Raw genomic sequence first — 17,226 nt, forward strand, 5'->3', positions numbered from 1 at the left:
AAGTTAATGAAATATTTTACGTTATCATTTCAGCTCGATAAAAAATATAGGCTAAGAAAGGGAATAAGGGATTTTACGAAAATAACTTCACAGTAATGGAAACTTAATTGTCTAATAAACGAACAAGGGGCCAAGGCGCGTATCATAAAGGAATGTTTCAATATAAAGATGGTTCGATATTATTATAGAATAACCTAAACACTTCCTTCGGAAAAAAGACGAAATACGACAAGAGACTCATAATATTTTTGTTCCTATAATTTAATAAAAAAAATGTTCTACATCATTGATAAAAGCAAGTACAATGTGAAACACCAAGACTAAAAGAAGGATTTAATATTTTATAAAATTGTTAGTATTATGCTCATCGTCGGTTTTTTTGTAAATTATGAGTTTGTATTTGTGTATGTATGCCCTTGGGTGGCGTTTTGTGAGATTTCTCGGTGTTTTTATGGACACATTAATCTTAACGACAACTGAAAGTCCTGTGACTTTGAAACGCGGTTGTCGGCAAATACCGCAATGTCGGAGTTGCCGGGGAAGAGGAGTATACGATGGCTTGGGTCGAAAGGGACAAGGCGAGCGCATGAAAGCCTTTGCTTTGTATGTAGTATTCTAACCTTTAAGAAAAATGGCGTCGTAACACATTATTTTTTATTGCCCGTAAAACTGTATAAATATCGTAGGCCAGGAGTGTACCTAGTAGCGTTACGACTAGACCGCTATCAGATTTTGATCTAACCCAAAAGGATTTTGTATTGAGTTTTATTTGCTGAATAATAATATTATTATATATTTAGAGCAATGTATCTTATCAGACCAAACAGAAATAAATAACTTGATCCACCGACCGACCTGTGTGTATATTTATATTTAATCTTCGCCAGTAACATACTGAACCCAGCAGCAGCTGACCATGGTCAAGGGTTCACATCCACATAAATAGGTACATGTTATGAGCTGTAACTTGATTTATACGTGAGCTATTGTTGTAATTCCAAATTCCAATAATAAAACTTACTTAACACCAAACAGGAATTCAAGCTATCAAATATATGACACGAACATAAGTGTTTATTTATCTATTTATTATAACTTATACATAATATATCGGTTACAAACTGTATAATATATTTTATATTTGTGTTGGATATTTTGATTGGATGCAAGTTTGGCGTTCTAATCGCGATCTTGTGCTTGATTACCGCTTTATATGTACAAAGGTATATGAGTGATTTGTTTTTTCCGTTTTTATACCACTAATTAACTATCGGTGATCAATTATACTGACACGGCTTACTATTTTTTTTTTGTTACAGAGGAAAAAGCTTCCAAGGAAACGCTAAACTGTCTTTTGGCCAGATCATTGTGCAACGAGGATCCGTCCTGTTACAAAATCATCAATCTCATACCAAGCTTATGCGGCAACGAAATAGGTGAGTGCGCGTTTACAAAACTTACTAAAGTAAATTGCATTATTTCGTGTATATTTTATTATTATGTTTATATATATACAAGATACTCGAGTTTAAGTAACATTATGACCTAATTGTGTACATGACAATTTTGATAAGGACGTTTTGTTCTCTACAAATTCTAGGCTCTGTAAATATAGGATTTTATTTGTACGCCAACAATGCGGTTTACATAACCACATTTGACGAGTATTTAATATCGGCCAATGGGCAACGGTAATTGGTATTAAAGATTGTGGGCAACTCAATACCAGATAACGTGTTGCCATGGACTAACCCGGAAAATCCTTAGTTGTGCCAAGCCGTAATGGCAACAAGGTTGTAAGGATCTCTGAAATATTTTTACAGGCTTCAACGTCCCCTCATAAGTTTGTGTGTTTGTGATGGACCTGTTGAAAGTTAATTGCAAGTGGTGAGTAATTATGGCGTTTGATGTTATTGGCGGACGTACCTACCCAACCGGGAAGCACAAAGCCGATCCTGTAGGACCATATTATTATACCTAACTTTAATGTGCGGTAAGTGTGCGGGAATAAATTACGATGGGCCGCGGACGACATTCGTCGACCGGCAAAGGGAAAAGGCGGAGAGCAGTAAATTGCTTAAAAGAAAAAAGGTTCAATGCAAGAGCCCGGCGCTTAAGTGGTCGGAGCCAAACGGTGCCGGGAACAAGCGAACAAGACAAACGTTCTATTATTATTATTCGGGCGCGGACGTGGAGCGGAAAACCTTTTTCGGCAATTAATCATAATAAAAATAAAAACCGAATTATGAATTAAATATGAATATTATGTAGGTGTACAATATACGTTGCAACTTCTATGGCGGCGTCACCAGCTATCAAATATATCATTCAGAAAAAAAAGCCTCGGTAGTTTTATGCTTTTTTGCGTGATGTCAAAAAGGGTCTACCAATTTTGCGTGGAAAAACACCGTAATTATTCAAAAGACGGCTCTCCAGCAAGCGATGACTTACGACCGGTGGACGTCAACAAGGGGAGAAAACGCTGAATATTGATGATTACTCGTGTCAATATAATCATATGCTACCAGCTCTATTATTGTTATATACACATATTTTGTAATTGCCAAAGGAACTTCTTATATTATGTAGAAATGTACTACATAATATGTATGTATGTGCGTGTTGTCTTCGTTTGAATTGTAACCTTGTACATTCCCAATATACATAATGTACATGTGTTGTACATATTATAAGGTACACTCTAATACTGTAACCACTATCCCGCATTTATCTCGAACCAAACTGCTTAGTATAATGTTGTTGATAAAAATAAAAATCGGAAGCCCTAGCCCTATTCCTTGGCCATGTGGATCAATAGTCAGGCGTTGATCATTTTGCGAAAATTAGACAGACATTTATTTTTTTCAAAACCACAATTTAATACAAATTCACCTACGTTTAGCGAGGCAACAATAAAATAAATCCATTTAGCGGTCGAGCTACTTTGTATTACTTCTTGTTCAGTGTTGTCTTGATGAAAAATTAGAGAAAGAAACTATTTTTTATATAACTGACTGCAAAGTCAATACCGGGAAGGTTGTGATAGTAAATAGAACTATTACTTCAATCACAGATTACATTAAACTAACTAAAACTGTAATCTGTACTTAAATACTGACTTCATCCCAAAGAGTGTACAATAATACTGTCCATCTTAAACAATGATGAAATATTTATACTTTTGGGGATTATGCTTACAATTAGTATTTTATTTGATTATTACAAATAACCATGTACGTCTTTGACGATCGGTCCAATAAACAATTATGTTAATTATGACAAGGGACGAAGCTATAAAAGACGTGTGTATGATCCGAGTGTTTTTACTTAAAGAGTAGACAATTGTATTTGTTTAATTCTCTTGCCTTTTGGAAATTAAATGCTACAAATGACAATACCTATAACAATTATGAAAAAATATATTCTTTGATATTAAAAATGAAAAATTAACTACGCTACACGGATAGGTTTACCCGAGACATTTTATTATTATGATTAAGTATTTAAAGGGTTTGAAACGGTTAATCATTTTTATTATTATTTTTTTTTTTGTTTGTCGATGAGAAAGAGAAAAATTATCGTGTTACCGGTTTACCGAAAAAAACTTAATTATCTTAAACCACAGTTCGAAAGTTTTTCATTGGTTTTCTCTATTGTTGCGAGAACAGGCCAAAAAAATCCTTTGTTTTATGTCTCTCTCTCTCTCTCTCAAAAAATAAAATAAGACCCTAAGCCATCGGCTATAATATGTATAGTATTATATATATATATATATAAATGTCATTTAACCGCTGGCGTTTTCCACGGTTTAACACTCTCGCCGTTTAATCTCTCTACCCTTTCCTCTTACCACCCTTTGTTGTGATATCAATCATTTTTGTTTTTTGCTCGCCACACTAATGCGAGTATGTACAGGTACTTTATACCGGGACGCACGTCGCCCTTATAAAAAATACAACCCGAATATTATGTTGGCATGTGTGTTAACACACACTAAATATAATATTATGGCTTGAGATTATATCGAAAATAAAGCGAAATATACACCCCGGGCAAATTATATCCATATTATGTGGGTGTAATGGCTCTCTCTCCCTCTAAGTGGTATAGCCGAGTATAATATATATTATATGCACCAGGGAAGGCATATTTATGGTAGTTGTATTTTTTTGGCGGTCTTACGCTTTGGGTACGCACTAGACCATTAGCGCGTTGCAGTAACAATAATGTATTATTTTTAAACTTTCAGACTGCACTAATTATGTAACTGTCACTATTATACGTAGATAGGCATGCTGATATTGTCTCGGAGGATAAAATTCCAGTAAACAACGGTTTTCAAAAAACCAGGTTTCGAGATGGAGTTGCGTGGATACAGCATTGAGCGGTATACTGTAGGTGTATTAATTTCTGGTTTACAATATACTCAGACACGGTTAATCAATGACGATTGGTGTCATGGTAGTTTTGATTTCGTGTGAAGTGTAATAATGGATCGTTCAACTAGCTTACACGTTATTAGCGTTTGCCTTTAGTAGTATTATTAGTTTTCTCAGGTGTAGTCCATCTCTATAAAGCATATTATAAAACGCTTCATAGACAAATCTTCATAGAATTTCAAAAGTTTTGAGTTACATCCATTAAATTTTAATTGGATTAATAAATAATTATGCCTTTGTAGATAAAATATACTTATTGTTAGTTATCTCGACTACTGTTTATGAAGACCTTGAATTTAATTTTGTTTTGAAAAGCGGGCGATGTCTTATTCCACGAACCAAACAACGAGCCTAGGCTTCAAATGTCTCATTAGTTTTTCTTTTAATTTTGTCTGTTTAGTATTTTGCTGCTGTGAATATATTTAATAAAACCGTTGGTTCTGACAGTCGTACTCAAAGATTTTCTATTGGCTGTAACGTTAAATTGACCGAAATATATTATTTTTAGTGCAAAAACATCAATAACGTTGACGTGGCCGCCTAATCTTGACACGCCCTGATGTAAACATATTGTTCAATTTGCCCGCGCCCCTGTCTCAATACATCTATATCATTGCCGGGGGCGATAAAATAAAACTATTCCTATATTACAAACATAGTACAGTAATATGCTTACCTTAGAACATAATACTATTATATTATAATATTTCGTAAGCTCCGGCGGTGTTCTGAAGTTGTACAATAGGTTTACAGCCTACACGTGTACTTAGTAAGCTAGATACTTCAGGGGCCGTTATATGTTATATGTTACTTCTCATCTTAAAACATTAAATATTAAAAGCAGAAAAAATAACACACCGGCGCGGCGGTTGTTCGATAGTTTAAACATTTAGATCCATTTGACCTGTACACTTTGACTCACATGGGCATTACATTTTACTGTAAAACAAAAGTTTGTAATTTTTTTGGAATAATACTCGTTTTATAAAAACTTTCTTTGTTAAATCCGAATCTGGTATAATTTGTTTTCCTGTAAATCACTCCTTAAGTGTTAAAAGAATTCTATGACTTCTAAAACTAAGTTCCAGCGACATTTTTGCAGATTAGTTTTTAGCATGAAAAGTACTAGGTATCTATATAAATTTAAAAAAAACGACAAAGATGTATGTGTTAAAATAGATTTGCTACAGTGTTACTAGTAGCCAAATGACAATAACTATACAATTGAGTTAGGAGAACATGCTGTGTATTATTTGACGGTTATGACTTATGACAATTCTGGCTGTGAAAATAAATTGCAATATAAATATAAACATTTTTTTTTTAATTGCTCTTATGTAAATTATTTTTATATACACAACGCAAAGCTTTTGCTGTGTAGTATAACATGCGCGTTTGCTGAAAGTGTTTCTGTTTGTAGACCTCACCACTCATACATAACATTATAATAATATATTGTTCGCTATTTGCATATGGGTTGTTTTGGCCTAAAATAGCAATGAATAACGTCAAAAAAAAAAAAGCCAGTACAGTATAAATCAAGTACAATTATAAATTAGCATATTGGTTCAAGGTGAGGGAGGGGGGGTGATTAATTAGTTTAAAAGTGATTTAGTCACTACGAATCTGTATAATATACAGATTATAAATTATAGTATGTAACTAGTACAGTCTAAACCATTATAATACAAACCATGTACTGGCTATACCAGTCAATCTTTTTATCTTAAAATAATTGTACTTTTAATGTTTTACTTTTTGGAGACATTTTCTTTATGTTATTTTGCAGTATTAGACAACATTAATATTAATTATTTTTATAATAATTATTAACTATTTGGTATTTTCCAGAACTTTATGAACTTTTAAAACTTAAATTATAACGTATGTATTTACTTAACTTTTTAAATTAAGAATAATTTACTGAACATTTTGTCTCGTCTATAACCAGTTTAGGATAATAACTTTTAAAATTATTAAAAGTTAAATTTAGGACAGGGGAAAAGGGGCAGTATAGTATAGTATTATTTTGTTGTATTATATTGCAGTATAGTATTATTTGTACCTGCTTGCATTTATTGTCGCTTTATTTTTTTTTTTTTATTATTTTAAAAGCAATTATCTGAAAGTGGTCATCAATCAGTCAACATTTTCAGAAAATTATTCTTAATTAAAAAAGTTGATGAAATATATTCGTTACTATTTAAGTTTTAAAAGTTGATAAAACTCTGGAAAAAATAAAAAATAGAAAAATTCCTAATATTGTAAAATAACATAACCCAATGTGTCCCGAAAAAGGAGAACTATCAAATTGTAATTATTTTAAGAGAAAATGAGTGTCTTACGTTAAATTGATCATCCTGTATTTTTGCCGTGGCCTGTGTTGGGTTTTAATATAATTGTATTAAAAGTTTCGTTTTTACAGCTTAAATAAGACAAAACAAATGCTAAAATTGACCTTCTTCTTTGTAGTCAACCTCATCTTGGTTGGTTTTGCAGTCTGTCTCAGTATGCTTTACTAGGAATTTGAATGTGTAATTTTCGAAAATAATCGAAAATGATTGCTCCAGCAAACATTTGTTTTTCTGCAAAAATATCGATTGGCTTTGTAACTAAAAGACAACGCGATGGTTAATCTACAATCTGCGCGTATCTCCGCCGCGTTTCCTTTATGTTCGGATTTATGCCCTCGAGCGCGGTACGACAACCCCACTCGAAGAAAAGTGGTTTGATATAAATATAATATATGTGCCTATAAAAAAAAAACTACATTTTCATACTCATACATGTACACATTTATAATAATAATAATGTTTTCATCGTGTGCGACTACCCGTGTGCGTGCGTTGGCTTTCATTACAGGCGATTTTTCTTTTTTCCCCTTCGCGTCTCTCATCGTGTCTCTGTTTCTCTGTTCTACTCAATTTTTTTTTAACTATGTATTTTTCTTTTTGCCGCAGTTTCGTGTTCGACGACCACCGTAATCAAGTGCCGAGCCGCCTTGAAAACACTCCAAGCGTTCCCGTTCTTCAAGCCTACGTGTCTGTGTCGGGAGCCAAAAATCGATCGAGAATGCAACTCGTTTCGCAACTTTTTGTTCGACCATCCGTGCAACTTTACCCTGCGCAAAGGTGAGTACCGACCATAGATTTAGCTAGTTAATACAATAGTGTATTAACGTGGATATGTTGTAGAGGGCTGTGGGGTCTCTATCTGGAATTACCGTCATCGATTTCCCGCTACAGTTTTCCCGACGGCTGATTACGGCTGCTGATATGAGGCAGTGATGCCAGAACGCAGATATTTCGTTTTTTTTAAAAACATTTTCCGTGATTCATGGCTACACTGTTCATTTATTAAATGTCCTTCGCCAACCACAAAATCGTCGCCATTTTCCGGGTTTTTCGAATGGACAGTTCAGCCGAAATAAACGAAAAATTATAATTTCCCTACAACTACCAACACTGTGTTCATTTCTCAAGACCTCTATTTAGAAAACCTACTATTTTTGTTTGTTTTTAGGTTCATCGTTATTATGACTTGACATCTAAAAACCAAAATTAATTTTATACACATACGGTGAAAACAGTAATATTTTTTAAAATAACCGTTTTTGTTAAATGATTTTAGAATAATGTTATTTCAAATTTTAGTTTTTTTTATTTAATGATGAGAATAAAATAAAAATATTGTCTAGTCGATTACCAGTTTTGAATAAATACTTTAAGGCTCAGTTTACTTATAGACCTTTACCTTTACACGCTTTTATAACTCGAGAAATATGTATTCAGAGTTGGTTATCGACAAGTCATTATTTTCGTTGAACCATTTGGCCTTAAAAGGTTAATCAAATATGCTGGTAAATATTTGACTTTTAAAAGATAACCTCTAAATTTACCCTCAAGAATAATATATTTTGTACCTCGTACGTTAAATCTATTTTTGATAATTGAATTAATAAATAATTTGTTTGAAACATTGTAGTCAAAACCGATATAATAAATTATTACAAACCTAACCTACTTAACCTTGTATAGTTAATAAAAAAGTATTGTAATACATCTACATAATCTAATAACTATTACAGGCCCCAATTACGTTGTGGCATAAAAAATAAATAGTAAAAAAATGGTTTTAACTTTAGTTTATTAATGTGTATAATTAACAAGGTGAAATAAACAAACAAAAGACTATTATTTACCATCATATGTATTTATATTTAAGTAGTTAATTTTTCCCGAAGATTGAGTACCCACTGTTTTTGTGTATTGCTTAGCCCAGTTCAGTATCTAGGGCCCAGGAAGCGGAGAAGAGTTTAGAAGCGTAAAGGTCTGGAAACATTAGTTTCATGCATTATTTAGTGTGAACATTTAAAAGGCAAATCTTTATCTATTTTTTATTGAAAACTGTCTTTTTTCGTACTGCTTTTTTAATATATACATTTATAGTTCTTACGTTTTACATAGCCTCGTACGATTTTCATATTTATGAGATATTAAAATATAAATATGTCTATCAAGCAAAAGCATAAGCGTTTGAATTTTATCTGTATTCTCGTCGAGGACTTATTTTATGTACTCCATCCAGTCCCAACCCTTTCCCTATTCCCTTTTAGAGAGAAGATTTTACAGTATTCATACAACTATTAACAATGCCCGTTATACATAGTGTGTCCACTATTGTCGACGTTGCACTTCTATGGTTTAACTTAACGTGTGAAGAATATAAATCAAAATAATTTTATTTTCATATTTTCGTATTTCTCACTCAACCAAATACCATTTAAGAACAAATTGTCTTTTCACCCTGGTAGAATTGTACAATAAAGCTGTAGTGGCTTTTATTTGTCTATTAAAGTTTCGTTATAATTGTTTTTTTGTTTACATTTTGTGTCGTTATTATGAATTCAAAGTATGCATGGTTGTTTCTTTTCGGTCCAGTATATTTATTGTGTCCCCTTGAGTGAAACGACGATGCTTTGTTTGATAAAAAGACATTTTCTTTTCAAAAAAGTACTAAACACCAAACATGTGTATTGTGTATAATATGTATCAGGTACTGTTATTTCCTTAGCACTCTTCGGCGGTATGGTTTTGACTTTTGAGTTTTGAGTGACTTTTTTCGGTTAGCCATTAGTTGCTCTGTCTCACTGTAATAAAAACCAACGACACCAGTAAATTGTCGACTACGGTTTTAGATCTCAACAACAGCCATTAGCCGAATGAACCGTCGTGTAACTAACAGAAAAAAGTAAAGCGATAGACGTTAATTGTATCACTATTATTGATAGTAATTTGTGTATTATAGTATTATGTGATGACTTAAAAAACAATTACAATATAAATTGTATTCAACTACTTATGGGATGTGTTTAGATTATGGTTGGTATAAAAAAAAATTATAAATCCTTAATAAATAACCCAATTAATTAAAAAAAAAAATCACAGAAGATATGAACAGATATAAGAATATTTTTTTCTACGTTTTTATAATATAATTGAGGAATTTAAGATTTTTTTAATTTTGTATTTAACACTTATTACAACAATCTGTTTATTTATTTTTTACAATAAGTATTACATTTATTAAGAGAAAAGAACATTATTAGCTTGTGTAGAGGAGCCACCATTCGTGATACCCTATAAGATTGTAAGGTAAATTTTTTTTTTTACACTTAGGAAATATAGTTATGTGGACCATAAAGCCTATTCCTAAATATATTTCAGACAACAAAGCTATAATAATTTGATAGACGACTGCGCCATGCGATTTCTTCTTCCACAATAATTGCACTTAAAGGCAGTCAAAGTATTAACAACACTATACTATTTTATGTTACACAAGTCAGATAAAAAAAAAAAACATGTATAAAAAATCACAACTTTACCTTATCAGGGAAGTTATGATGAAAAGAGTTAATATCGCAAATGGAGAAGGCGGCCGTTAGGGAGGGAGTAAAAGGGTAAGGGAAAGGAAAAGTAAAATAGTTGGACAAGGGAAGGGTCAAGAAATTGATGATATCTCGAGGCGTGTAAGGGATTTTCGAATAGATGTCAACGACCGCAACGGTTGTGGTTACGGGGGACAGGATGAGTTATGACTGGTACGCCGGAACTCTAGCAAAAAATATCGTTTTGTGAAAAGGTAAGTATTGTATATGGATTCTGTAATTGGCAGACAGTTAAAGCAATGTTCCGGCAAGAAGAAGGGAAGGGAATTCAAATCGACTTCATAATTATAGCGTCTTTGATTTCCATGAATCATAACAGTAGGTTATACTTTGTTATATTTTTTGACGTTAGCTGCACGGTTTTAGTTTTTATAAACATTTTTTTTTTATTGTCTATTGTAATTGACATAGGTTGCCACAAGATTAATAGTGTAATGGACATTTTCTTGATTTGTACAATTTAAGAACACAATTGATGCAGTTTATATTTTTTATGGTGTCGTTCTGTTACTGAGAAAGATAACCCAAGCTAAGTCTAACCGGTATAAGGGTAATGAATATTGGAGAAACGGAGCAACCCAAGTACAATGTAGAATAGACTATCGCTACAATACAAATATTGATTGCAGAGGCATAATTTACAAGTTAATAGTGTATTATGTTTATTAGGCAAAGTCGGACGGTCATCGAGCCGTGAAAACAAACACAATACATGCAACTAAATTAACTTTATTTAACGGTAGGCCAATTTGGAGTACAGTATTACAACTGTTGAGTAAACAACAAAGACTACCTTCGTATAACGCTTGTTTGTTTTTTCGGGTCTTAAGTATAAACCATTGGCATTATGCTTGTGTGTGGTTGTGCGTTTGGCACGTCAACGAACGATAAGTTGACCGAGAGGTTATGACGACCTGATTTTGTGGGCAACGGACGGTGTTATAGCTACATTCTACCCGTTGCCAAATATATTAAGTTTTATTATGCGTTTAATTCGATAACAAACGGGTCCGCTGTTGCCCAGAATGCGTGGACCTTATGGTATTATGTTGTAAAATCAAAGCCAATTAACACCGACCGACGGTATAGCGGCCTTCTGAACTTGCCTGTGTACCTACCGCGGTACACTGTCGTGTAATACAAAAATCAATATCAACAATAAATCACATCCGGCCATCACTGGGCATATTGTACCACCCACGCTTTAGTTTCCCTTTTTATGCTTTTTCGGATGTATTCAGTAATTTTAAATGCGTGTAAACGAATCGTTACATAAAGAAGATGAAAAAAAAGACGACTTGGAACAATCAGAAACGTGTTTGACATGAATCAAATCCTCGCCATTCAAAACTGCATTGTAAATGTAAATTATTAATGGTTAGTACGACACTAGAACACCCTGTACACCGTACAAAGACCGCAATGGGTGCACAGACTTAAAAAAACCCCCTTCGCATAAGTCAGTTAGCATACACGCGTTCATGCCGTAGTTGTTTCATTAAGGACAGTAACTCGTTTAATTTAATAATAAAAAAATATGAAAATCTCAACAAATTAAAAGGAAAAAATGAATTTCTTATCCTTAAAGAAACACTATATTAAATTAACAATTTTACGCTTGACTAATTTAATAAAAAGTCTATATTTTTAGTTTCTAAATAATTATCTTATTAATTTTATGAATAAAATATAAAATGAGTCTAAAATCAATTATAAGTTTGCCGCAATAATAATGAGATTAAACTTTGTTTTAAAATTGTTTTAAGAATTAATAGTAATCATCGTAATTTTCGAAAAATTGAATTAAATATTAACTTGTATTTAAATATTATTTTATTCAACGCAACATAATTGAAAATCTTATGAACCGCTAACTTGACTAACCTTTGTTATTATTGATCTGATACTTAAAAAACTCTATTAAAAAAAACAAAAATGTCTGGTGGAAGTATTGTAAACATATAAAGATTAGTAATTTAATTTTCATCTTTTATTTAATGAAATAATGACTACCAATATGCATTCTGACACTGGGTCTAAATGAGTTCATGACAAGTTTTAACAAAAATAAGGTAATGTTAATTAAAACACATTTTTAAATCATGCTAAATACTGGTACTCCTTCGACAAAAATTGAAAAAGTTTTGTAAGAAATTCAAACCAGAGCCTTAAAGAAAACCATAAATTTAAAGCTCGTTTGTTAAAAGTTACAAAAAGTGAGAATGGCCCATTAAGTTTAAACCTAAAAACACTTATCATATATCTTATTATTTCTACCGTTAAAAGTTATTTCTATTTACATACAAATTTTGTGTAAACAGTCGTGGGTTGTCGACCCTCGTTTACAAGTGTTATAAGTTTATGTGACATTCATTTTGAAATATAGTATAAAATATTATTTCAAAAGAAAATAGGATGTCTCGCGATGTTATGATAATTGTACATACAAATTGTTAAGTCAAATTTATAGCCAATTTTTCAAATACTACAGCATTTAACATTTGTAAACTTCTATAATATTAACACAGCATGATTTTTTTTAGAACTTTTATAACACCTGCAGGCTGCATGTTTGTGCAAAAAATATACATAAGTTTCTACTTCGAACAGTAGATATGTTCTTATAAATACTCAAATTTCATTAAAAAAAAAAAAAACAATATGTGTGTATTTAATTTATTTAAAAAATTAAAAAGTGCATCTTTTGTACTTTCTTAAACGTTTGTATATTAATACTAAAAACGAAAATTGAAAATGTATTTCTATTGATGCATCAAGCAAGTACTAAAATATCGATATTCCCAAATCGCTTTCAAATTGTTGCAAAATTATTCATCTCCTTAGAATCGACTAGGTGGTCCTATTAAAATAAAACAAAAAACAAAATAAAATTCCCTGTTTGTTTTAATTAAAACTTAATGTAATCTCCAACCATTTGTTACTGTTCTATAGTTTGTGTGTATATTTTCTTCTTCTTCCCGGAAACACACTTATTCACTTAAACTTGTACAATGTCATTATCGTTTGAGCCCGAAACCCCAAACTTAAGTCTTAATTACAATTCCTTCGAACAAAGTGAACTACGATATTGTTTCATCCTCACAAATAACGCGTACAGAAGCATATCAGAATTCAGAACACTTTTCAGTATGGTTTATGTTCGAAATCATTTTTTTTGCGGGTATTTATATATATTAGCTTCGATGCGAATATCTCTTAAACCGCTGAACCGTTTTCTTCATGTATCGAGTCCATCGATCAAAAATTGTCCTTGGAAAGGTTCATAATTCGGTCAAAAATATAAAAAGCTTTCCCATCTCTTTCGAAATCGAGAAAAACGCTAAAAAATCTACATATTTTTCAACTTAAATATTTAATATTTAAAGGGTCCAGTGCAAGAAACGGCTTTCTCCATATTTTGAAATTGTTCAGGGCAGCCAAAAGAAAATCCATTGTCCCATTTAACACTATTGGCGAGGGGAAAATGCGTTTTGTAATATCTTTGTAGGTAATTTTGTAGGTAAATTGTCTGATTTTATTGTTTGATGCACGAAAAGGTAAATGATTTTTCCATGAACATCTTCCCATAAAAAAACAATTTTTTTATAAAAAGTGGAGATAGACGATCCTTGCACTGGTCCCTTCATTTGTACCCTATTAAAATCGAAGCTTTTTTTTGGGGGGGGAGTGATTTCATTTCTGACAATCAAATATAATATTTCCTAGTTTCCTGTGACCTCATCAAACTCACTTTTTTAATAAACTTATTAAGAAACGTTCCAAAAACAGTTTTCTTAAATGCTTAAACTTATTTCAGGTAGATATAACTTTTGATTTATTACTGTGATTAATGGTTTATGTTTCCTGAAATTTCGGGGAGGCTGCAGCCCCCTCAGTCACCCCTAAATACGACACTAAAACTATGTTTTATAAAATGCTATGGCGTGTGGTTAATTCCACCATGAAACAAGTAAACCTATATTGCATACTCAGAACGCCGTGCTTCAAAGCAAATTGAAGGGTCCAGAGCAACAACCAGGTATCTCAACTTTTTATAAAAAATTGTTTTTTTTGGGAAGATGTTCATGGAAAAATGGTTTACCTTTTCGAGCATCAAACAATAAAATCACAATTGCCTACAAAGATATTACAAAACGAATTTTTCCCGCCAATGGTGGTAAATGGATTTTCTTTTGGCTGTCCTGAACAATTTCAAAATAGGGAGATACCTGGTTCTTGCTCTGGACCCTTTAATTACTTTACATGCCTCGCACACTTGTTTCCACTAAGCGTTTAAGAAATTATTAAAACTAATAAACAACACTTTTATAGAAATAAGAATCCTAATGGTGTACTAATACATTTTTAAATTTCGAATACTATCTTAACTACTTGAGGGGCTGCTATTAAAAATGGTGGTCATGACCATTAATGCAGTAATAAGTTAGAGTTAGGTTGGACTAAATTTGATTTTATCTTATAAAATGTTTTATATGATTTATTTGTAGAATTAGAAGTAGAGTTAAAGTATTAGAAGTAAAGTTTTATTTTTATTTTTACACATAATTTGTCTTGGAAAAAAAAAAATTCGGAATGTAACATGTTATATTTTATTAGTTTTAATATTCAAATTACACTTTTTAATAGAGGTGAATTGCGTGAAAAATGGCCTATTCCGTTTTAGGAATAAAAAAGTCTTCGTATTGGAAAGTATCAGTGGACTTTCAGGGTTATATTTTTTTTTTTTTGTGAAAAATAAATATAAAAGGACTCGTATGACTTCGAGGTCTTATGTAAAATCGTAGGTAACTTTTCTAAGACTAGGTCCCTTTTTCATAAAGTCGTTTTCCACTCTATAATCGTTGTAGACAGCAAAATTTTATTGTATACTAATAACAGTAGTAAAGTAGGGTTATTTACATTACATCAGGTGTAGTGTATAATTTTCAAAAGTTTCTAAGAGTTACTATTTACTTTAGATGTCTCATAACAGAAAAAAAAACGTTTAATTTGTGTTTATTTTCGTTAGCCGCACGACACGATAAGAAAGCGGCATGAAACCATTTTTTAGCAGCCCTTGTCGGATTATGGGGCTTTCCCGTTTGTAATTTCTAGTTCTGCGCTTTAATCCGAGGCGATTCAGACAGAGAAAAATAGCGATGGATATCTAAACGGGAAACAGTGCAAACAAAAGAGGAGCATATGACGTTATTTAAGGCACGACCGACTTCCGTCGCACGTGCGACACATTATAGTAATTGCAATTTGACGCTAGGAAACGTTTACCTATTTGACATCGTTATTATTTTTTTTTTTTACAGTCGGATATTAGCGTCGGATTCGTTCGCCCGGAAGTCGTTAAGTCGAAAAGGATGTGAGAAGTCGAAATTTGATAGCAGAAAACATATTTTTCTCGTTCCAGCTATACATTGTAACCTTTTGCCGCGTTATCGTAGTAATATTGCAAAATATATATATATACATACATGCATAATGTGTGTGTGTGTGTGTTGTTTGCCGTTTCACCAATTTCGGTGTTAGAAATTATTATGTACACCGGAAACTCCGTGAAACCTTTTTGCTTGTATACATCTTCCCTCGTTTCTCCTCTGCAGCGCCGCCTTCGTCTGTCCGTGGCCCATTTGTTTACACAAATTATATGCATACGGTTTGTGTAGAGCATATAGTACCTATATAATATATTCTTGTTCATGCAATTTCGCTTTGCCTTTAGACACTAATCGCCTTTTGGTGTTTCGAGAATAGTACATTGTTGTTGTATTATTACAGGTACATTTTTATACCTAGGCACCGAACGAGAGAATAAAATCGTTTGCATCTTCTTCGGTCTCGAGTGAATGTTATTCTTTACGGTTTACACCGGGAACCTAACCAAAACTCACCGTGCTCGATCCGTCGACCGTGTATGGTCATAACACTCTAACCTAACCCCACATGCGAATAGGCAAAGGCCAGTGAAAAATTATCACTACAACGCGTTTGTGTTCGTTTTCGTTCTATCCCTGACTATTCGCCTAAATCGTTACTATTAGATCAAAAAAATCCCTAAAAAATGTATTTAATTATTTTATAATATATTATTTTGATATTTATCATTAAATGCATCGTGTATTTACTTGTTCTAGATCAACATATTTGTTTATAAAAATATTTAAATACATGCACTGGGAATTGGAAAAATCAGTAGCAAGTTTTATATTTAAATTTCTCCTTTGAATTACATTTTTGAAAAAGTAGATAGTGTTGTATAAATTATTTAAAGTGTAACAACTCAACAAGTGAAAAAAAATGTTTTTAGTTTTTTTAAAAACAAAGATTTAAAACTTTGAACAGGCTCCAATAGTAATATAACAGCTGAAAAACTGCTGTGAAGTAACAGCCGTTTTCAACGATTGGCGACGACCTCTGTTTTTTTGTTTACTGAGAAATAAAAAAGTTTGAAAACTCTAAACTCTCGGCTGGAATAGTTTAGAAGTAAAAATAATGACATACTCTAATAAATAAACTAATTAATTAATATAATATATTAATACATTTTATAATAATAAGTTTTCGACCGGTGTCCCGATAGTGACTATTTGAAATTTGTCCTTAAATTAAATAGTATTTAGTTTTAGGCCAAATAACGTCGGTAGTCTAATAGTTATTTGTTTGCTAACGCCACGTGTGCATAACGGAAAGGTTCAATATAAAAGTTATTTTTTTTTTTTAATTGCATAGGATCAACGGTTCACTGAGACCAGAAATATGAATTTTTAACTGTATAGACATAGTATAATAGAATGTTGCTTTATTTAACACAAAAGATCTACCACA

General features: G+C 32.1%; 1 protein-coding gene across 1 annotated transcript in view; it reads left to right on the forward strand.

The window, feature by feature from the left end:
• Positions 1-17,226, forward strand: part of LOC126837037 (uncharacterized) — a 96,811-nt gene that overhangs the window by 29,266 nt on the left and 50,319 nt on the right. Inside the window, exons 2-3 of the mRNA XM_050570758.1 lie at positions 1,320-1,436; positions 7,400-7,570. Coding sequence (XP_050426715.1) covers positions 1,320-1,436; positions 7,400-7,570 — 288 coding nt within the window. The remainder of the gene's footprint in view (positions 1-1,319; positions 1,437-7,399; positions 7,571-17,226) is intronic.

Source organism: Adelges cooleyi, unplaced genomic scaffold (assembly GCF_023614345.1).
Source record: "Adelges cooleyi isolate 19-005CV unplaced genomic scaffold, UGA_ACOO_1.1 ACOO_flye_CR_arks_rails_tigmint_CR_PRNA_247, whole genome shotgun sequence".
Taxonomy (NCBI): Eukaryota; Metazoa; Arthropoda; class Insecta; order Hemiptera; family Adelgidae; genus Adelges; species Adelges cooleyi.